General features: G+C 45.1%; 1 protein-coding gene and 1 non-coding gene across 2 annotated transcripts; one reads left to right on the forward strand and one right to left on the reverse strand.

Moving 5' to 3' along the window:
• Window positions 1-606: 606 nt before the first annotated feature.
• PRDM7 (PR/SET domain 7) lies at window positions 607-16,284 on the reverse strand. The gene is made up of 10 exons (XM_053906813.1): window positions 14,920-16,284; window positions 14,391-14,514; window positions 13,965-14,072; window positions 8,736-8,785; window positions 5,884-6,040; window positions 5,145-5,246; window positions 4,659-4,930; window positions 4,160-4,227; window positions 2,699-2,971; window positions 607-973 (listed from the first exon to the last, which is right to left on the reverse strand). Exons 1-10 carry the CDS (start codon window positions 15,157-15,159, stop codon window positions 607-609), a joined length of 1,761 nt encoding a protein of 586 aa, XP_053762788.1. The 5' UTR covers window positions 15,160-16,284.
• An 824-nt stretch (window positions 16,285-17,108) lies between these two features.
• LOC128778218 (U6 spliceosomal RNA) lies at window positions 17,109-17,214 on the forward strand. Its single transcript, XR_008423633.1, has one exon. It is a non-coding gene; the product is annotated as a U6 spliceosomal RNA (small nuclear RNA).
• Window positions 17,215-22,881: the final 5,667 nt, after the last annotated feature.

Raw genomic sequence — 22,881 nt, forward strand, 5'->3', positions numbered from 1 at the left:
CGCACTCCCTGCAAACATAGGGCTTCTCCCCTGTGTGTGTCCTCTGGTGTGTGAAGAGACTTGACCTCTGTGTAAAGCCTCGCCCGCACTCCCTGCAAACATAGGGCTTCTCCCCTGTGTGTGTCCTCTGGTGTGTGAAGAGACTTGACCTCTGTGTAAAGCCTCGCCCGCACTCCCTGCAAACATAGGGCTTCTCCCCTGTGTGTGTCCTCTGGTGTGTGAAGAGACTTGACCTCCGTGTAAAGCCTCGCCCGCACTCCCTGCAAACATAGGGCTTCTCCCCTGTGTGTGTCCTCTGGTGTGTAATAAGAGCTGACTTATGACTGAAGTCTCTTCTAAACTCATTGCAAACGGAGGGCTTTTCCTCTTTGTGTGTTCGCTGGTGTCTGCTGAAATGTGATCTGTCATTGAACCCTTGCTCACAGCCTCTAGTTTTGATTCTTACAATTCTTGACATTCCTACCCCCATGAATAATTTTCCTGTATCCTCTGAATTCAAATTCTGGCCCGTGCTGGGCCCTTCTTCCACCATTCCCTCACACACTCTAGAACTCCCCATTTGTCCTTTGCATGGGGTGGAAAATGCTCTTGAAATTCTCCTCTGCTTTATACTTTTAAGCAAAGGTCTGGACCTTTCTTTGACCTCTTGACATTTTGCTTTGTCATTCCAGCTGTGTGGATCAGAATGTTGCTGCTGCTCCTGATTCTGATCACCTGGGCAGGGATTCTCTGGTTGGAAATGTTTTCTTGCAGATATTCGTGGGAGGCTCTGAGAAGAGTGTTTGCATTCCACATGTTGGCTGAGGAATTTCTGACTGGAGAAGGCCAGTGGGCAGGAGGGACATCGATGGATGTCTGGCTGTGGTTCTGCTGAAAGAGGAAATTTTTGGTCAGGTAGATGTTGCGTTGTATGCTTTGTCTCCCGGTAAGGCCTGCCCCACTACTCATTTTTATTGTGTTGACAATGCAAGATCTGTCTCCCACCAAGTTTTCCTTTATTTTTCCATTCCATTTTCACTTACTACATTGAGTAAATCCAGAAAGCCCATTTCAAGGGTCTTTTTTATGTATTGCCCAGACTAGGTACCTTCAAGCAGCATCAGAGGAAGCTTCCCTCCTTATAGGAATGGAACTACAATGACCTTTCTCCACATACAAACACCTTCTAAGTCATGTGACTCTGTGACAGTGTCTACAGTGATTTTATTCTAGTGAGAGGCAACAGCCCTTTTGATGACTTAGAATGTGGCAGTAAATATGAACTTGAGTCTCCCCATTTAAAAAGACATATTTAGGGGCACCTGGGTGGCTCAGTCAGTTGAACGACCGACTTCGGCTCAGGTCATGATTTCACCGTTTGTGAGTTTGAGCCCCATGTCGGGCTCTGTGCTGACAGCTCGGAGCCTGGAGCCTGCTTTGGATTCTGTGTCTCCCCCTCTCTCTGCCCCTCCCCTGCTCACGCTCTGTGTCTCTCTGTCTCAGAAATAAACAGAAACATTAAAAAGACATATTTAATTGACAACCAATATGTGTCTGGATCTCTATCTGAAAGTGGGATTTGGATTGGACGAGGCAGAGCAGTGCAGTCTCTTGGACTAAAGGACTCTGGTTCCTGCCGCTCCAACTAGGTTATAAACTGCTTCTCTTTCAGTTTTCTACAAATCATAACATGAAAATACATCCTTCATACTTTATTTCATTCGGTCTTAGCTCATCTCAAATACAATGGGAAGTCCTTTCAAAATATTTCCCTGACCAAGTATGGGTATATATATCACACTCCCAACCACCATTCATCTTCTGCCAACCCACCACCCTCTCTCACTTAGAGATGAAGTGATCTTGGAGGGGATTTACCCACTGCAGTCTCTCTCCAAAATTAACCAAAACATCATCTTAAAATAGAGAACACGCCACTCTCCAGTCGAAAATTGCACAATTGTTCTGTCTCAGTCAGGAAACACCCCAGTGTCTCAGCGTGGACCACAGGCTCTAGGGCGTCTACGTATCTATGGGTTCTCGGCCACATACCACACACGCCCCACCTCTCTTGTGCCTCAGGGCCTCTCTCCTAGCAGGCCCCCTCTTCCTGGAATCCTTTACCCCCGGGTGTTTGCGCATGTCCAGAGAGAGCCCTTCCCTGTCCAAGCTCTGCCACATCCCATCCTCTCCTCACACTGGTCCCCAGGCACCTTCCCAGGACTAGTTTTATTTTCAAAGCACCACTCGCTGTGTGATGTTATGCACACACATGCATCTGTACATGTGTTTCCCTTACTCATTCACTTATCAGGTGCTCAAGAGCAGTGATTCTGACAAGCTTGTTCCACCTCCAGTTCCTGGAAGGCTGTCTGGAACAGAGTAGGAGCTCACATGACAGCTAACTAAATTATGAGTGAACGCACACCAACATACACATGTCATTTAGAAATACTGAGCAAATTAAGAAGAAAGAGCTAAAAGGGCAGAAGAAACTGACTTAGTGAGGGAGCTGGCAGGTGCTTGAAAACTTAATTTTTTGGCCTCTAAGTCTTTTATCACTATGTTCTGTTACACATTTTATGCACGAGGTATTTAAAAAATCATAACAAAAATGAAAAACTTAAAACTTATTTCTAAGAGGCCAATGCATATGAAATGAATCCTTATTTCTGAAGCATCTGATTTGCAATCGTACTGATTTTAGACAGGATTTTACTCTACTCGAGAGCTGGACATGGAAACTGCCACGGAGAATTCTTTCTTTTCTTTCTGTTTTGAAGAGCAGTGGTGCCCACCTTTCCCTGTTGAGAGCTCGCTCTTCCACTTGCTTCCCCACTTGATGCCCAGCTCCTGGCCGTACTCGTCCCCGTACCAGACTAGCAGTTCACAGCCTGGCCTGATGACCCGGCAGGTTCGGTAGAAGATCTGCCTGTGATACTGAAAGGCCACCAGGTTCTGCTCCTCATCGTCCCTGGCACAGTTCACATACCTGGGGTTGAGGCAGGGAAAGGGAAAAAGAACCATAGGAGATAAATTCCCATTATGTGTCAGATCTGCCCCGATGCTCAAGGCCTCTATGCTGTGATGCTGTCCACTCCCTAACTCCTCAGGAACCTTCTGTTCATACTTAAGTCTCCCTCACAACATCATATGGATTCCCATCTCTAAGTCCTGCTTACTGGCCACAGCCTGCCTTTAATGTTTTCCCCCTTGCTTGATTAACCATTTTCTAAATCCCAATTCCAGACTTACTGCCACCTTGATTGGTCACAAAAACCCAGTGACCTTTTGTTTCTCTAAACTCTAAATTAAGTTCTGTTTTATACCACAGAACTTGATGCTTGACCATGGACTCTGCTTCTAGATCAACACACATCATTCCACACTCAGCCCAAGTGTGGCTATCTTCCTTTGAGAAGGCTTTCTTCAGTCTCCCTACACTGTGTCTGAGGTACCATTCACTTGCCTCCCCTGAGTTCCCATAGAAACTTGGAGCTTCCTTTGTCTTAGTAAAATGACACAGAAAAGCAATATTTTATTTACATACTGCATTCCCTGATAAAATGAGAGCCCCTCAAGGAAAGGGGCTGGGTCATGAAGCACAGAGGCCTGTGGCCATACTGTAGCCCATTCCTATACAGGCTTCAGAACCCAGTTCTATTAGAACTGAGACGAGGAAGAGCTACTGCCCTCACATATTAAAGGTCCCTTGTTTGAAGCTATCTCTCCACCGTATACCTCTTGAAAAACAGGGAAATGATAGTTAAATATTCTTAAACTCAATTGTCTATTGTCTGTCTGCAATATGTCTTCCATAAAACATGGGTTGTATAATAGGTTTAACTCACGAACTCCATTGTCTAAACTGGAACATAGTAAATGCTTATAAACATTGATCAGATAAATTGAAGTGTGAGTCCAGTGTTCCTGATGAATCTAGGCTCCTCAGGTTTTTGCCAGTGTCCAAATTTTGTCTAGCATATTTTGAGGACATATACTACATTCTTATCTCCTTTCCCCCATTACTTTCTCTTGAAATAAAAGAGCATTACATGGAGAAAAAAGAGGAACAGAGGATTGAGGGAGACCATTGAGGGAGACATGATGAGAAGGAAAGGGACGTAGGTTTGTGAGAGGTGAATGTCCTCTCTGGAGCTCTGAACTCTATTGGCCTTACCTCATCCAGTTGGCCCAAGAGTTATCCTTTCCATCCACATACTCGTAGCAGTTTCTCCCTTTGGTGATCTGAGTTTGAGAAAGAGAAATTACAGTTTTTTGTTTTTTGTTTTTTGTTTTTTTGTTTTCTGGTGTGTGAGGGGTGGGGAGGTAATAGAGGGATTATTTTACTCTCCTGTGGTCAGTGGTCTTTCAGCCTGTATGGAATCAGTCCCCAGTGTGACCACATGATGTACTCCTTAGTCGTTGTCTACACAGCTGGGTCGCTTTGTCAACTCAGAGCTCAGGTCCCGCAAGGGAGGAGCTTCCTGTTTGTGTCTGTACCACTATGCTCCCCCTTACCCCCTGATCTTTAAGTAGGAACAGCAGGTTCATGCAAAGTCCACTCAGTACACAGAACTAACCAGGTTACTCTCATCCATGTAGAAGGTGATGTCCTACCAATTCACGGCAGAGATGTGGGAAACCAGAGGACAGGGGAAGAGGTAGATGATTCTCACCAGCCAGGAGTATCCACTGTTGGCTGCCTCTTCGTCTTCGGTGATCTGGCCCTCATAGGGGCCAAAGTGTGTACCCAGTGGCAGATCAGATGCTTCATTCCATACTCCAAGCCCAGCCTCAGGGATGCTCGATGGTCTGATTCTCAGACCAGGGGGCAGAGTGAGGGCTGAGCGGTTGGGATGCCCCTTGCCCACTGCATTGTCCTTTACGAATGTAGGGGGCCCATGAACAGCGCAACTGTCAATGAAGAAATTCTGACACTTCTCACAATCTGGAAGTGAGAGCAACAGGGGTTAGGAAAAGGGTTAGTGCATGTTCCTGCACTTAAGCAGCTTCAGAATTAGCTCAACACACATCATTTAGCCTCTATCCTATACTCCTGGTTACTAGGGGAGGAGAATGATTTGGGGTCCCTATGACATAATGAAGTTATTGTACCAGGAGAGAACAGCTTTCTCTGAGAGTGGGCCAAGATGGTCACTTACAGAGGTAGTCATCATCCTGGGGCTCGCTGACCTCTTGGTATGCAAAGCCCTTTCTTTCTCGTAGACTATACATCTTCACTCCAATCTCCTTTCTCCTGAGCTCTGAGTTGGAAAAGAGTACATGAGTGAGGTTGGTGGGGTCTGGAGTGTTAGTCCCATTTTGTCAGAAAATGCAAAATCTCCTCTAATAAATTATTACTTATCCTTCTATATACTCTCTCCCCACTGTCCAAACTCTTACTTCAGAGAGTAAGACTCCATACTGACTGTAGATGGCTAATTGAATGTTAGTTTCTTCCCATTATCAGGCTTACTTTACAATATTTTTCCTCTTAGAAAATGGTTCATTCATGCATTTCTTCATTCAGAAAATATTTGTTGAGGGCACATTACACGTTAGGCATCGAGCAAGAGCCTGGGCATTCAACACCAAGAAAGTATGGTCTTTATTATCACTGAGGGATTTATTGGACAACTTGCATGTGTCAATTCTTTAATGTTTAATGCTTTCAAACAATATATGAGCTATGCATTCTTATCTTCAGTTTACAGATTAGCATTCAGGAGCTCAGAGAATTTATAAGATTTATCCAAGACCTCAACGGTAACTACAGGTCTCAGGTTAGTCTAGCTTTAACCTAGGCCTAGCCAAAGTCCACTCCACATACCTAGGTTGTATTCATCAAACTTTCTGGAGGACTTAGAGGGACCAAAGTTCCCATATTATTCTTTCTCTTACCCAATTTTCGTCTAGAGTGATGTCCAGAGGTACTTGCTTCTCCAGGAAGGGACACTGGTTTCTGGCCCTGCTCTGAGCCACTTGTGTTCAGCAACTTTGCTGTTTCTGAGAATTCCTTCAAACTAGATTCCTTACTTAATGGCACTCTGTGGGTTCCCTTCAATGTGAGAGTCACATATTAAAAGACAACAGGCATTTTTTTTTTTTTTTAGTCCTGTAAGGCTTATGATGTGTTTTCACATGAATTGCTTTGGTTAATACTTCAACAACACTTGGAAATACCTGGGGATTCCAAATACTAGAGGGAAAAGAAAGGGAATTTGTGGATATTGAATTCAAAACTATAACCCATGGCTTAAGACTCTTTCTCTTTAAATTTTCTCAGATTTCTCCATAAAAGTGAGAAGGAGGCAGGGAGAACACTTGGGAAAACTGGCTGGAGAATCAAGAAGGTCTGTGAAAGAAAGTGGTGAGGACTTGTAGATAAAAAGAGGGGATCATCTATAAACTAGTGGACATTTAATGGAGGAGGAAATGTAGACAAGTGGAAAGGACTGCACACGTCTGGAAAATGAGGTGACAGAGCAGAGAGAGGGGAAAGATGATAAAGAAGGCGTTGGAGGAAATGTATCTAAACACTGGGGGGAAAAAAAAAGGATGCTAAATTTGTCGCTTGCCATACCCAGGAAAGAATATTTGGAATTAAATTAGCCGGTTCCTGTCAATTCTGTTTGAATAAGGTTGTACCGGCAGCTAGCTCTCTTCAGTTTTCCTGATCCATAAAATGGTATACGTGCTAATTTTTTAAAAAGTTTTATTTATTTAAGTAATATTTACATCCCACATGGGGCTTGAACTCATGACCCTGAGACCAAAAGTCCCATGCTCTTTCAACTGAGCCATCCAGGTGCCCTGTATACATGCTATTTCTTAATGTTATAGTAAACAGGAAATATTATAATGATCATCAAATTGTCTCATGAGCTATTTGATACAGTATGAATGTGAGATTACAGTTCTGCTGTCAATTGAGAGGGTTCTCAATTGTCTCCATATTCAAAATCTAAATCACAGATCTTATTTTCAGCATTCTTTGACCCTTTTATTTCTAATGTAATCTGTAAATGTGGAATTACTTGTTCAGAAAACATTCAGGGGCCCTGTGGGGCCTGGGACTTCTGAGAAGAAAGAGCCTGCAGGGCAGAAGCAGGCTACACAAAGGATTCTGAACAACATGAGAGTTGCCTAATGAGAGCTCAGAGGAAGGAACTGTTGCTTCTTCCTACAAGTATGAACATTTTAAATCAGTTCCAGTTAAGTAAGTTTCTTTTTTTCTTCTTAAGTTTATTTATTTTTGAGAGAGAGAGAGAGAGGGAGAGAGGGAGCAGGGAAGGGGGAGAGAGAGAGGGAGGGAGAGAGAATTTCAAGCAGGCTCTGCACTGACAGTGATGAGATTTCAGGAACCATGAAATCAAGAGTCTGACGCTTAACTGAGTGAGTCACCCAGGTGCTCCACAGATAGGTGAGTTTCTAAAGAATATTATGTAACGTATATGAAGTCTTTAAGTCATTTTATATGTTGTTTCTCAGTCATCAAACCTGAAGGTACTCAGGGCTTCAGATGCTTCCTCTTATTAGAATGGGAGGCTCTGGGGGCGTCTGGGTGGCTCAGTCAGTTGAGCGACAGACTCTTGATTTTGGCTCAAGGTCATGATCTTGCAGTCCTGGGATTGAGCCCTGTGGTGGGCTCTGTGCTGGGTGTGGAGCCTGCTTGAGAGTCTCTTCTCTCTCTCTCTGTCTCTCAAAATAAATAAATAAACATTAAAAGAGGGGGGGGGCTGGGTGACTCAGTTGTTTAAGCATCCGAATCTTGATTTCAGCTCAGGTCATGATCTCAGGGTTGTGAGAGCGAGCCCCAAGACAGGCTCCATGCTGGAAGTGGATCCTGCTCAAGATTCTCTCCCTCTGGGGCGCCCGGGTGGCTCAGTCGGTTGGGCGTCCAACTTTGGCTCAGGTCACGATCTCACTGTCCGTGAGTTTGAGCCCCACGTCGGGCTCTGTGTTGACAGCTCAAAGCCTGGAGCCTGTTTCGGATTCTGTGTCTCCCTCTCTCTCTGACCCTCTCCCGTTCATGCTCTGTCTTTCCCTGTCTCAAAAATAAATAAAATGTTAAAAAAAATTAAAAAAAAAAAAGATTCTCTCTCCCTCTGCCCCTCTCTGCTCTCTAAATAAATAAATTAACAAATAAATCGAATGGGAGGCTCTGATGGCGGGGATGCTATCTCTTTCATCTGGGACGATCGAGTGTACAAATTGCTGGTATTATTTGTAAGCTTCTCTTACTTAGGGGGTCTTAGCTCATCTCTCACTTCAGCATACTAGAAAAGAACTGGGTCGAAATGAATCAAATGAATAATGTAAATTTTATAAAACTATGAAAGTCTTAATGAGCTTTTAAGTGGTTTAGAAAAGGAGCTTGAGATTAGACTGCACTACCACTAGCACTGTGATGTCAGGTATATAAGCAAACATGTCTTTGTCTCAATCTCACCTATAAATGGTGATATTTATAGTACCCCCCCCCCCCCATAGGGTTGTTGTAAGGTTTAAGTGAGTTTATTTGTGTAAATGCTTAAAATAAAGTCTGAAGTACAGTGAAAATAAAACAAGTGATAGCTAATATTGTTGCTGTTCTTGTTAACTATTACAGCGATGATGATCTCGGATACTGTGCTAAAGAGATCAGTAAAGGAAGGCAGCAGTTTCTAGGATACTCTGAATTCTTCTACTCTTACCCGTGTTTAAATCCATGAGAAAGATTTTCTTGTCATCAGGATCTGGGAAATACTCACCTTGTGTTGTTTATTCTGATCCACTCTGGATGCCACCCAAGAAGGTTTGGCTATAAAGTGATGAGAAATCAGTGTTTTGGTTGGCAAATGTTTCTAAGCTCCAGAGACTGTCACTAGAGACACAGAACTCTTGCCTAAGGAGTGGCAAGTACAAGGACTACCAAAAGGTGACTGGAAAGTGGTTTTTGAAATATTATCAAAGTCTATGCTGCTACTGGTGGCAACTAATTTTCTGAAAGTGTTAAAAAAATAGACAAAACCTCATTTAAGCTTCATCCTATGTTCATAACTTATCTATTACATATAGTTATATATATATAACTACTATATAACTATATATATAACTATATATATAACTATATATATAACTATATATAACTATATATATATAACTATATAACTATATAACTATATATATATATATATATATATATATATATATATATATACTGACCTTCTATGACAAAAAAAATCTCAATAAGCTGTGAATAGAAAAAAATTACCTCACTCTAATAATGGCCATATATGAAAAGTCTATCTCCAACATCATACTCTGCAGTTTAAAACTGAAAGCTTTTTCTCTAAGATCAAGAATAAGGCAAGGATGCCCACTTCACTACTTCTCTTCAACCTAGTACTCGAAGTCCTAGCCAGGGCATTGGAGAAAAATAATAAGTAAGTATGTAAGTGAGTAAGTAAATAAAGTGCATCTAATTTGGAAAGCAAGAAGTAAAATTATGGTTGTTCACACATGACATGGTCTTATATGTAGAAAGTCCTAAAGATTCCACACAATATCTGTCAGAACTAACAAATTCAGCAAAGTTGCAGGATACAAAATTAACACTAAAAAATTAGTTGCATTTGTATGTACTAACAATGAACAATCCAAAAAGGAAATTAAGAAAACAGTCTTATTTATAATAGCACCAAAGGAATGAAATAATTAGGAGCAAACTTAAGGATGTATAACATTTGAACACTGAAAACTACAAAACATTGCTGAAAGAAATGAAAGAAGGCACAAGTAAATAGAAGCACATCCCATATTCATGGATTGGGAGTCTTTTTTTTTTTTTAAGTTTATTTATTTTGAAAGAAACAGTGTGAGTGGGGTAGGGGCAGAGAGAGAGAGAGGGGAGACAGAGGATCCCAAGCAGGCTCTGCACTGTCAGTGAAAAGCCCAATGCGGGGCTTGAACCCATGAACTGTGAAATCATGACCTGAGACGAAATCAGACGCTTAACTGACTGAACCACCCAGGTGCCCCCATTTCTGGGTTTTCTATTCTGTTTCATTGATCTATGTGTCTTTCGTACCAGTACCATACTGTTTGAATCACTAGAGCTTTGACATATAACTTGAAGTCCAGAAATGTGATGTCTCCAGCTTTGTTTTTCTTTTTCAAGACATTTTCATTCTTTTGCATATGGATATTCTATTTTCCCAACACCATTTGTTGAAATATTGTCCTTTCCCCATGATGTAGTCTTGGCATTCTTTATTTGATATACATATATATACAAATACACACACACACACACACACACACACACACAGGCACAATGGAATATTAGCCATAAAAAAAGATGAAATCTTAACATTTTCAATGACGTGGATGGGAGCTAGAGAGTATTATGCTAAGCAAAATAAGTCAGAGAAAGACAAATACCGTATATTTCATTCATGTGTGGAAGAAACAAAACAAATGAGCAAAGGGGGAAAAAAAGAGGCAAACCAAGAAACAAATTCTTAACTATAGATAGCACACTGATGGTTACCTGAGGGGAGGTAAGTGGGGGAATGGGTTAAATGGGTGCTGGAGATTAAGGAGTGTACTTGTGGTGAGCACAGGGTGCTGTATGAAAGTGGTAGTTTATTGTACACCTGAAACTAATGTAATAACACTATATGTTAACTAACTGGAATTAAAATTAAAACTTAAAAAAGGGAATGAAGATGGACCTTCATCTTACATCATATACAAAAACCAACTCTGAAAGGACCGTAGACCTAAATGTATGACCAGAAACTATAAAGCTCTTAGAAGAAAACAAGGGGAAAAGCCTCATGACATTGAATGGGCAACAGTTTCTTGTATATGAAACCAAAAGCACAAGCAACAAAAGCAGAAATAGACAAATGGGACCATACTAAACCTAAAAAACTTCTGTGCAGCAAAGGACACAGTCAACAGAGTGAAAAGGCAATGGGAGGGGCACCTGGGTGGCTCAGTCGGTTAAGCGTCCAACTTCAGCTCAGGTTATGATCTCACGTTTCATGAATTCAAGCCCCGTGTTGGGCTCTGTGCTGACAGCTCAGAGCCTGGATCCCACTTCAGATTCTGTGTGTGTGTGTGTCTCTCTCTCTCTTTCTCTGTTCCTTCCCCCTCACACTCTGTCTCACTGTTTCTCTCTCAAAAATAAATAAAAATAAAGAATAAAAAAATTTTTTTAAAAGGCAATGGGAAAAAATAATTGTAAAATATACATTTGATAAGGGGTTAATATCCAGACTACACAAAGAACTGCTGAAACTCAATAGTAAAAAACCAAGTAACCTTATTAAAAATTGGGTGCTATGAAAAGAATTATGTCTCTCCAAAAGGTCCCTCTGTGAAACCCTAACCTCCAATGTGATTGTATTTGGAGATGGGGTCTTTGGAAGGTAATTAGAGTTAGATAAGGTCATGAGAGTATGCTCCTCATGATTGGATTAGTGCCCTTAAGAAGAGAAATCTCTCTCTTTCTCCAAGAGTATGCACATATAAATGAGAGGTCATGCTAGCACACAGTAAGATGGAGGTTGCCTACAAGGCAAGAATAGAACTGGACTATGATGGCACCCTGATCTCAGACTTCCAGCCTCTAGAACTGTGAGAAAACAAATTTCTGTGGTTCATGCCACCTAGTCTATGGTACTTTATTATGGCAGCCTGAGGTTTTAATACAATGACAAAAGGACTTGAAAAGACATTTTTTTCCAAAGAAGATATATACAAATGGCTAAAATGCACATGAAAAGATGTTCCAGGGGAGCCTGGGTGGCTCATTTGGCTGAGTGTCCAACTCTTGATTTCGGCTCAGGTCATGATCTCGTGGTTTGTTGGTTTGAGTCCCACATTGGGCTCTGTGCTGAGGCTCTGAGCCTGCTTGGGATTCTCTCCCTCCCTCCCTCTCTCTCTGCCTCTCCCCGGCTTGTGCTCACTCTCTCTGTCTCTCAAAATAAATAAACTTAAAAATTAAAAAAAAAGAAAAGATGGTCCATTGTCACTAATCCTCAGGGAAATGCAAATTAGAACTGCAATGAGATATTATCTCATACCCATTAGTATAATCACTATGAAAAAAAAAACCCCACCAGACAATAACAAGTGTTGGCAAAGATGTGGAGAAATTGGAACCCTTACATACTATTTGTGGGAATGTGAAATGTTGCAGGCATTATGAAAAACAGCATGGAGGATGCTCAATAAATTAAAAAGAATTGTCATATGATTTAGAAGTCAAATTTCTGGGTATGTGTATAAAAATTGGAAACAGGATCTTGAATAAATATTTGTACATTCAAGGTCATTGCAGCATTATTCATAATAGCTAAGATGTGGAAGCAACCTAAATGTGCATCGACAAACAAATGGATAAAGGAAATTACACACACACACACACACACACACACACACACACGGGAATATTATTCAGCCTTACAAATGAAGGATGTCTTGTCATATGTTACATCATGGATGGACTTTGAGGATATTATGCTAATTGATATAAACATATCACAAAAGACAAATACTGCCTGATTCCACATATATGAGTTATCTATTTCATGGATATGGAAAATAGAACGGTTGTTTCCAGGGCCTGTCGGGGGAAGGGGAGGGGAGGAAATGGAAGGTTGTTGTTCATGGGTATGGAGTTTCAGTCATACAAGATGAAAAAGATCTAAAAATCTGTTGTTCAATAATGTGCATGTAGCTAATAATACTGTGCTGTATACTTAAACATTGTTAAGAGGGTAAATCTATGTTATTATATTTTGTAACCACAATAAAGAAAATTGGGGTGGGAATGTTAGCTGAGGGTAGATAAAGCTGTGTAGATGTGTGGTAAACCATGGGGTATATGAAGACTTTCTTTTCATGTCAAACCTTTGTGGACAACCACACACTGGGTTTTCAAATCTCTGAAATCCGTAGATGGAATCATAGACCTAACCCAAGTTGCTTTCTCCAGTTTAGGGAGATCAACCCTTCTTCCAAACTCTTTTGTTTGAACAGCAAAAGAGGAAGTGAGTCTCTCAGTTCTATTTTGGAGCGATCACTCTTCATGTTGTTTGCCTGATGCTGTCTCTGGCGAGTGATATGTGGGAAAGACCAGGGAGACTAGTTACCTCAAACCCTCTTCCAGAATTATGACAAAGAATCTGGTTCATTTTGGGGTAAGAAGATCCTGTGTGTGATTAAATATACCTAAAAACTGTATCTTTACATAATATGTTCATCATTTTCTCTTTTTAAGACATTTAATCCAATAATTGGATAATGAGAATAACTGCGATTACTTTTAGAAAGCTCTCTGGTGGACTTACAGTCTAATTAAGGTTTCTTTATCTTCCCTTTCATTAACTAGCAATGTTTAGCAAAAACAGTCTTTTAAAAAAAAAAAAAACGAATGATAAATCTTAAACATACAGAAAGGTATGGAGAATTATATTGGAAAACCTATACATCCACCACCATTCAGCCTTATCTCAACATTCTGCCACAACTTTATATCTTTTAATTTTTATCTTTATATCTTTTAATTTCTATTTTAAAATTCAAAAACAAAAATAAAAGCAAATAAAAAACTAACCAAGACACAGCAAAGCCACCTGCCACCCATTCCTTCTTCTCTTATGATAACTATTCTGAATTTGGCATTTCTTTTTCATGTTCAGATTTTGATACTTTTACCACTCTTAATGAATTTTAAATAATATAATTATTATCATCCACATTTTAAAATTTTATATGAATAAATTTTGTGTGATATAATTACATAAATATACATAAATATACATAAATTACATAACATATAATAAATTACTGTGTGATATGCTGTTTTGCGTCTATTTATATTTATGTTTCTGAGGAAAGAGTTTCCTTTTTTAACTCCTGAGATGCAGCTGAGACCTAAACTTTGGGTTCCAGGAGGAAATCTCTAAATCTTCCTGGCCCCTCACCTTGCTGCCTTGGCGTCCATTCTTCATCGGAATCCTCAGTGTCATCTACTTGGGGTTTGATGGCCTGCCTGCGGTGACACATGAAAGCTGGTCGAGGGGCTCTGAGACCTGGAAAGAAGCAAAACCCTTGTCCGAAGAGGGAAGATCTAGAAGGAGGAACAAAGCATGGTAGCAATGGAGCACATCTCCCAGTCAGTGCGACTCCGTTGTATGGGCTGGGAGAGTCTAGAACAAGGCAAGAGATGAGCTGTGCATTGCCAGTGCAAGCCCTACACTGATAGAAGAGAACAAAATTTCATTCCAGATTTGTCTTCACACAGAAGGGAACCGTGATCAGACAGAGCCACCCGAGAGGCCAACTAATATAGGGACTGAAGGCCTGATTCACGTTTCCCAGGCTCCTCAGCACCCAGCACTTCTGGTTACCTATAGTCATCAGCGCTTCATAGTTCCTTTTCACATTCCTGTATCGGATTTTCTCCCAGTCTCCCATCTCTGTCCATTCTTCCTTGGAGAAGTATATGGAAATGTCTTTGAAAGCATCTTTGGCCTAGAGAAAATAAGAGATCCCATCGGTGACTTACTAACGCACGTCAGAACTTAGAGCCGGGCCTTCTCCTCCACCTTGTATGTACTGTGTACCCTGCTTCCTGGGTGCTCTCTGTTAAACGAGGGTGAAGCGTTTCTGTCCTTCTTGATGGGTCCTGATCAATCGGACAAACACTAAGCATTTTACTAGCTCTCTCTTGGCAAAGGGAAACCGCTGATGCCACTATCCCGTGTAACTTCCTCCCGCACCCACGTCCTGTAAAGGAGTGAGTGCCCTTTATCCTGTGTACAGTCACTGGTGTAGGCCAGGAGCCTGTGGTCCTCCAAGGACCAGCTCCTGGTCACCAGGCCCCTCTCTTCATCCTCTCCAAGAAGCCTGGAGCCCAGCTTCTCCCACACCTCTCACCGTGGGCTTCCATCTTGCTTTCCTTGAGCTTCTCTCAGTGGACTGCTCCGGGAATCCGAGGGGGCTCGTGGGGCTGGGACCTCCAGGCTGGCCCCGCTCTGACTCTGAGGCTGGCAATGGCTCCATGAGTCTCTTTGTCCTAAGGCCAAGGCACCTGTGGAAGGAGAAGGTGCTGACAGGGGGTGACAGCGCAGACCACTGCCCAGAGCCATGTCTGTTTTCTCCATTTGGGTGGGGCATCCAGGAAAGAGGTGGGCAGCCCAGGGAGGATTAGAAGATGCAGGGGAAACCTGCGGGTAGTGATGGGATGGAGAACCTCTACTGGCAATGCCAGGCCATTCTAACGTGAGCTAGATTTTGTTTCTTTTATTCTACTGCAGCTCGGCCCATATGAGGAAAGGTCGCAAAGGCATGTGGCTGTGGGCGTTTGATTAGAGTCCTGAGGTGCAAGGCCGGAGCAGTACCAAGGAGGCCTGGAGGCCCCTGAGTGCCGGCCCGTTCCGGGGAGAGGAAGTGAATATTTCTCAGAGAAGCGCTTCTTGGGATGTGCACCTGGGGATTCTGGAAAAATCTGGTATAAACAGGCTCAATCTCTAAGGGACAGAGATGCCTCAGGGTGACGAGATTTGGTCTCTCGCAGGCTGAGGGAATTGGGGTTTCTTAAGTCAAGGGGATTTGGGGCCTCAAGATGAGGACACCTAGGGTTCCTCAGGCTGGTGATATTGGCAGTCTCTCAGGACAAGATTTGGGTCTTTCTGGCCGAAGAGATTTAGAACGCTCGGGTTGAGAGGATTTGGGATCTTTGAGACTGAGGAAACGTTAAGTCATATTCTGAGGAGATTTGGACTCTCTCATTAATGGGCTTTGAGGTTTTCTGACATTGAGGTTATTTGGGGTCTTTGAAGCTGAAAGGATTTAAGAGTTCACAGGCAGGGGCTGTTCAGGGTCTCTGACATTGGGGAAATTTGTTCTCTCTGTGGGTGTTACATTTCAGGCTCCTCGGGCTGAGGACATTTGGGGGTCTAAGAATTGGGGGGGGGGTTAGCGTTTCTCTGGGTGACGCGATATGAGGTTTCTGCAGCTGAGCTGCTTTGGGGTCCAATGCTGAGGAGACGTGAAGTTCCACGAAGTTAGCGGATTTGGGTTCCCTGAAGGCGGCGGGATTTGGGGTCCCTTGAGGCTGAGGGGATTCGGAGCCTTTCAGGGTGAGGGGATCTAGGGTCTCCCAGGCGGGCTTTGAAGGGCTCAGGATCAGGGTTTACAAGGGTTTCACACGGCACGGCAAAGTCCTCGGTGTTTTCGTCAGTCTACCCGGCCTTTCGCGTTGCCCACCCGGATCTGCCGCCCGCTGCTGAGCCCCCGAGCGCTGTGCGCCGGGTGAGAGTCAGGACACAGCGGAGGGCGAGATACCCGCTTATACCGCCCTGTCAGGCAGGAGCCACCAATCAGCGCTGCAATCAAAGCGGCCCCTCCAATTGGCGGTCGGGAGGGGTCCGATGGGGCGGAGCGTAGGGCGAGCCGTGGGTGTCAGTCATTGGCCGAACACCACCCCTGTGGATGCTCCCGCCCCACCCCGCGGGGATTGGCTGCTCTGAGTCCAGCGCCTGTCTCTCAAGAAGGCTCCCCCCGCCCCCCCGCCGCCCCCCGGGCATTCTGGTAGTTTTCATCACTTCCCTTCCGAACCCGCCCCCGCCCCCCCGCCCCCCCCCCCCCCCCCCCAGGTTGGTGAAGGACGCGCCGGGCCGGAGACTGCGCAGGGCGTCCCGCAGCGCAGGCTGAGTTTGGAGCGTTGAGCTGACGGCAGGGCTTTAGGGTGGACATAGGCATCCTGTGTTCGGAAAAGATTCTTTGCTCTACCAGACTTTTATCAGGCTCTGGAAGGGTCTCCTAGGCCCATCTGTCCCCGTCCTTGTAAAATCCACTTTTAGCGAGAGCTGTATGACCCGTTAGTATATAGTGAATATCGTATTACATTCAGGGGACAACTATGTAATTAAGTATTGTCTGGTGAGACGGTGTGTAGAGACACCAAATAAAATCTCTATGGCTCAAAGATTTAAACCCAACAAATGGAATAGTAAGTATATTAGAAAACAACTCGGGGGTCGGATTCCTAATGAAAAGTAGAAGTGGCATTCGTGAGTAATAGGCGTGTTTAGATAATGCAGGTCCAAAAGTCATCAGAAGTAGTGCTCGCTTGGCAGCACGTAGATTACAATTGGAACAATATAGAGAAGATTAGCATGGCCCCTGTGCAAGGATGATACACAAAACTTTGAAGCATTCTATATTAAAAAAAGTCAAGAGAAGTAAGAAGACGTAAGTAAAATCAAAGAAAAAAATGAAAAAAAATTCGAGTATTTTACATAAAAATAAGGCATCAAATACAGGACAATGGGTCCACGGTCGGGGGAGGGGGGCACTGGCTTTCAGAAGATAAAAAGGGAAGCGTGTTTCTGACCCTTACCAATTTTTTTTTTTAATTTTCTTAATGTTTATTTCTCTTTGACAGAGCATCAATGCGGGAGGGGCAGAGAGAGAGGGAGACACAGAATCTGAAACAGGCTCCAGGCTCCCAGCTTTTGGCACAAAGTCCGACCCGGGGCTTGAACTCACAGTTGGCGGGACCATGACCTGAGCTGAAGTCAGACGCTTAACCGACTGAGCCACCCAGGCATCCCTGACCCTTACTAAGTTTTGATCACAGAGACATAACATGATTTCCTTGTACATGAAGTAGGCCTTCTTTCCAGGGAAGGAATGTAAGTCTCCAGGCAAGGTCACCCGGGCAAGTGGACTGCTCCCTCTGCTGTCATGAAGGTAATGGCAAACCAGAACTTTAAGGGCCCACAGACCTCTCAGGTTCCTGCAAGAATGGTGCTGGGAGTAGAGGCAACAGTGAAAGAGCGGGGAGTTTTTAGAAACTGGGAGACCATCTCTGTGTTTGCAGATGTTTTGGGAGTTGCTGCTACCCTGACTGGTCAGCTGAGAGTTGCTAGCAGATCTTGTGCAGGAGCATCTATGTGGTCCCTGTTGTTGGCTTTGCTGTTGAAAGAAACATGAGACTTTTTTTTTTTTAACGTTTATTTATTTTTGAGACAGAGAGAGACAGAGCATGAACAGGGGAGGGTCAGAGAGAGGGAGACACAGAATCTGAAACAGGCTCCGGGCTCTGAGCTGTCAGCACAGAGCCTGATGTGGGGTTCGAACTCACGGACCGAGAGATCGTGACCTGAGCCAAAGTTGGACGCTTAACTGACTGAGCCACCCAGGCACCCTGAGACTTTTTTTTTTTTTTTTTTAACATTTATTTTGAGAGAGAGAAGTGAGAATGAGGGGGGAGGGGCAGAAAGAGAGAGAAAGAGAGAGAGAGAGAGAGAGAATCCTAAGGAGGCTCAGGGCTGGCAGCCCAGAGCCTGATGGGAGTGGGGGTGGGGTTCCAACCCAGGGAACTATGAGATCATGACCTGAGCCACCCAGGCACCCATAAAATAGTAATTCTTAATCTGGAGAGACTTTGGAGGGTCTATCCAGGTAAAATGGATGGGTGGTCCACTTATATGTGGATTCAAAAATTTTCTGTGTGTGAATTTTTGAAAAATCATACCGTACAGTCCCGTAAATATACTTTCTCTTCCTATGATTTCCTCAACGACATTTTCTTTTCTCTGGGTTACTTTTTCATAAGATTTCAGCATATGATACAAACAACATGCACAATATGTACTAATGCGCTGTATCAGTAAGGCTTCTGCTCAGCAGAAGTGGTTAGTGGTTAGGTTTGGGAAAGTCAGAGTTATTCATGGATTTTTTACTTCATGGGGGGTTGTTGCCCTAACCCTCACGTTGTTTAAGAACACATCAACATTGGTACATGTAACAGACCATCATTTTTGGAAGGAATAAAATTAGATGAGAGTATTTAGTAGAAAAGACCCCAAACCTGCCAAACCAGTGAGTGAATACGCATTAGCATGAGATGCCCTGCTGACATGTAATCCTACCCGATGTTGACATGAGGCAGACGGTTACTGTTCTTGCGTCTTTTGTGTAAATTTTGGCAAATGTACACACCTGTGAGACCATCTCCAGGATCCAGGACATTTCCTTCACCCCCAGAGTCCCCTCACGTCCATTCAAAGTAAACCCCACCCCCTGCCTGCCATTTGCCAGACAAATATGCATCTGCCTTCCCTCCCTGTCCACCTGCTTTCCCTGTTCTCTGACCTTGGGGTCATGAGACGGGACAGTCTCTCTCTACAGGACATCTGAACCTCACTGTGACGTGGGGATGTGCACCAGCAATTTGCTCATGCCCACGTGGTCTCTCGTATGCACGGTCCTACCTCTTGTTTATTCATTTACTAGTGGATGGACATTGGGTGGTTTCCATGTTTGTGATGGTTGTAAATAAATGCCTTTAACAGTGGATAGTATGAGTTTAGAAAAAACGGATGTTTATTGTTATAAGAAAGTAAATTATGCTCATACCACACATAGATATTTGAATAAAGGATAAAGAAGCAATATTTCTTCAGAGTCCCACTACTCAGTTGTAACCACCAGGCTATTTTGCTGTGTTTCTTCCCAAACTGTGCCATGTGTGTGCATGTACATAAAATCGTGATAATTGGGAAAGTAATGCAAATGTAATTTTGTTCTTGTCGTTTATAATGAACATGAGTGTCTTAGTGTGGGTTTTCTGGGGAAGCATAACATATAACATTTATTAAAAGGAATTGGCTCATACAGTTATGGAGGCTGGGAGCCCCCTGACCTGCAGCCAGCCGACTGCAGACCCGGGAGCTGGTGATGTGTGTGGTGTGCATGTGTGTATGTGTGTGTGTGTGCGTGGTGTATCTGTGTGTGTATACCTGTGTGTGTGTACTATAAGGAATTGGCTCACACACTTATGGAGGCTGGGAGCCCCCTGACCTGCAGCCAGCCTGCTGCAGACCCAGGAGCTGGTGGTGGGGGGGGGGGGGTCAGAGCCTGAGCCAGGAAGCCCGGGAGCACAAGCACAGCAGGTGCACATTCTGGTCCAGGGGCAGAGAAGCCCAGGTCCTGCTCAGCAGCCAGGCGGAGAGGGGTTTACTCCCCTTTCTGCTGTATTCAGGCCTCAGTGCACTGGACGAGGCCCACCCTCACTAGGGAGGGCAGATTCAGGTGTGAACCTCACCCAGAAGCACCTCACAGTTGCACCTAGAATGCTGTTTGGCACACAGAGAGATTGATTTTAGGACAAATCATTTACACAGCCGTGTGGAAGGTATTCCGTTGCTAATCCGCCTTGTCAAAGACAAGGATTTTGTCTGTAAACTTCAGACCCAGAAAATTGACTGTTCTGCCAACGTGAGATAATTATCTGTCCTCCCTGAAGCAGAGTGCTGTTTCTCTGGAGACCCACCTCGCTGTGTGCCTGCGCTGGACACCGTGTGCACAGTGAAGCTAGAGGCCCCCAGAGGAGACCGCCAGGAGCCTCGTGCAGATGCACAGGAACAGAGGCGGGGCAGTGTGGCACTGTGTCCAGAAGGGGCCGGTGGGGCCCTGACCAGAGAAGCCTCCGGGCCTTCCTCCCCTCTGCTGTGGCGCAGGGGGCAGAGCTCACAGGCTCGCTGGGAAGTGCTCTTGCAGAGCATGGGACGGGGGCTTGCAGCATGAGAGAAGGAAGCTAGTTCTGAAAGCCTCAGTCTCCTCCCCGTGCCTTCACAGTGGAGACCGAGCATTCACGCAGCCTTGTGCCCACTGGGAAGAAACATCACCACGTAGACCCCCTTCCACTTCTGCACAGGACACACACACCGTCTCTTGTTTCGCTGCTTCTCAAGGGCATCCGGGCCCCTGGAGAATCTCTCAGGACTGCATTGTGGGATCACCTTGAGAAGCTCAGAATCCTCAGGCAGTGGCACCTGCCCTTCCACGCATGCCATGCTGCCTGTGATGCTTGAGCCCTGCATGCTGCCCACATCCAGGAAGTTTGAGGATTTTGCCCAGACCAGGTTGGGGAGGGGAGCAGCACCACGATGCCATTTGGCCTGGGCCCTGGAGACCCCCCCCCCCGCCCCCCGCCTCACCATCTGCATGTTCTGTGGGATGTTGGTGTAGGGGGCATCCTGGCTCTGGGTGACACACCCCAGGACAGTAGAGAGCAGGGTCTGGCTTAGGCTGGGGCCTGACCCCGAGTCCAGGCAGTGCAGAGCCTTGCCCAAGGGGCTGCATGAACCCCTCAGTCTTCTCCTCATGGGGACAGGGGGCATTTATTTCTGCACCTCCTCTACCCTCAGTGAGTAGTGAGCCCAAGTTCAAGATGCCCACAGATCAGGTGTCTGTGAGAGCATGTTTCCTGGCTCCCAGACAGCACCTCTTTGCCGTGTCCTCACTTGGTGGAGAGGTGAGCAAGCTTTGTGGGGTCTCTTGTAAGGGCCCCACTCCCATCCATGGAGGATCCATCCTCCTCAACCAAGCACCTCCCACAGGCCCCTCTCCTAACACCATCATCTTGGGTGCTGGGATTCTAACACGAGCTTGGGGGGCACATGACCATTCAGACCATAGAGGTATGGCATCTCCAGCCTCACTCCCAGCTGTCTCATGAAGGGGTCTCCACCTTCCACAGACACTGCCTTCGGAAGTCCCAGATGAACCTGTCCTCTGTTCCCTGCAGTCATGTCTTCAAAGCCACAACCTTCCTCGTAGCCTCTCTGTTGGGGGTCAAGCTGCTGCATTGGCATATATTTCGGGTACAATGTAGGCCAGGTGTTCATCTGAGCACTCAGGGCTGTGCAGGTATGCTGTGACCAGGAACCCTTGTCCCCATGCCTGAGTGATGGAGCCAGTGTGTGCCATTTGCCCCGGGCCCTTCCGGTTGTGGGACTTCTGCTCAGACTTGAGCTCTGGTCCCCATAAGCAGGAAAGGCTAATGTGACAGAGTGAGACTGGGCACGTTAATGTTTGCACCCCTGGATTCAGGTAATGTGCTCCTCTGTCTCATCTCCTCTGCTTCTCACTGTGCCATTCGAATTTACTTAAAGAGCCTTGTGATTCCAGCATACTAGTTTGGTCGATGAGCCTGTGTGGTCCATGACCTCTGGGGTAGCTTGTCCGGCAATGCACCTGGAGGAGACAAAGCGGTGTCTTCACCACCTCCTCCAGCTGCAGCTCCTCCCGGTGCTCCAGAGGTGGAAGGAGACTTCCTGCCTGCCTTCGAGGGACCGTGCAATTATGGAGGCAACAGGCCCCAGAAAACAAACCCCGTGTTCTCCTTCTGTGAGTCGGACACAAGGTCTGGGCTGGCCCAGAAACAACTGTTCCTCAGGGTCATCAACCTCAAGAGATTAAATGTCACCTGGCGTGTAGGGCTGTAGCCTCTGTAAGATCAAACATTTTGGGTAACGAGTTTGGCACAGCCAGTTGGTCACATATGTGCATGTGACCATGTGACATGTTTGTGGATAACATGTCCTGAGGCCCTAAGTAGCCACACGACGTCCAGACAGTCACCGTGATGGCATGACTTTGCATGCAGGTGCAGTCCTCAGGCACCGCCTCCTGACTGCTTGCTCTCTTCTCTGCCGTGCTCTAAAAAGTGAAGCTGCAGGATGGCTGGAACATAGACCATGGAAGGTAGGAGGTGGTTGCTCTTGAGGAGAGGCATGCTGGCCGCAGTGACACGAGCAAGAGATGGGGAAACTGTGAGCAGCAGATCCAAGAAATAAAAAAGCCAGTAGATGGGTAAGGGGGTGTCAGGGCTGCTTCCTTGGGAACCTCATTGCTCTACTGTTCAATGAGCCGTGGCTTGGCCTTCCAGACCTGTGTGCCAAAGCCCCAGTGGGACCTGGGATCGCCCAGGCATCTCTACTGTGTGCTCGTCAGCCATAACTCAAGCTTGTGTCCTTCTCACCTTCTGAGGATCAAGGGTATCGGTGGTCCTTGCAAAGTACATCTTATGTCTTCACAAGTTTG

This window comes from Panthera pardus, unplaced genomic scaffold (assembly GCF_024362965.1).
Source record: "Panthera pardus isolate Hobbes unplaced genomic scaffold, ASM2436296v1 HiC_scaffold_19, whole genome shotgun sequence".
Taxonomy (NCBI): domain Eukaryota; kingdom Metazoa; phylum Chordata; class Mammalia; order Carnivora; family Felidae; genus Panthera; species Panthera pardus.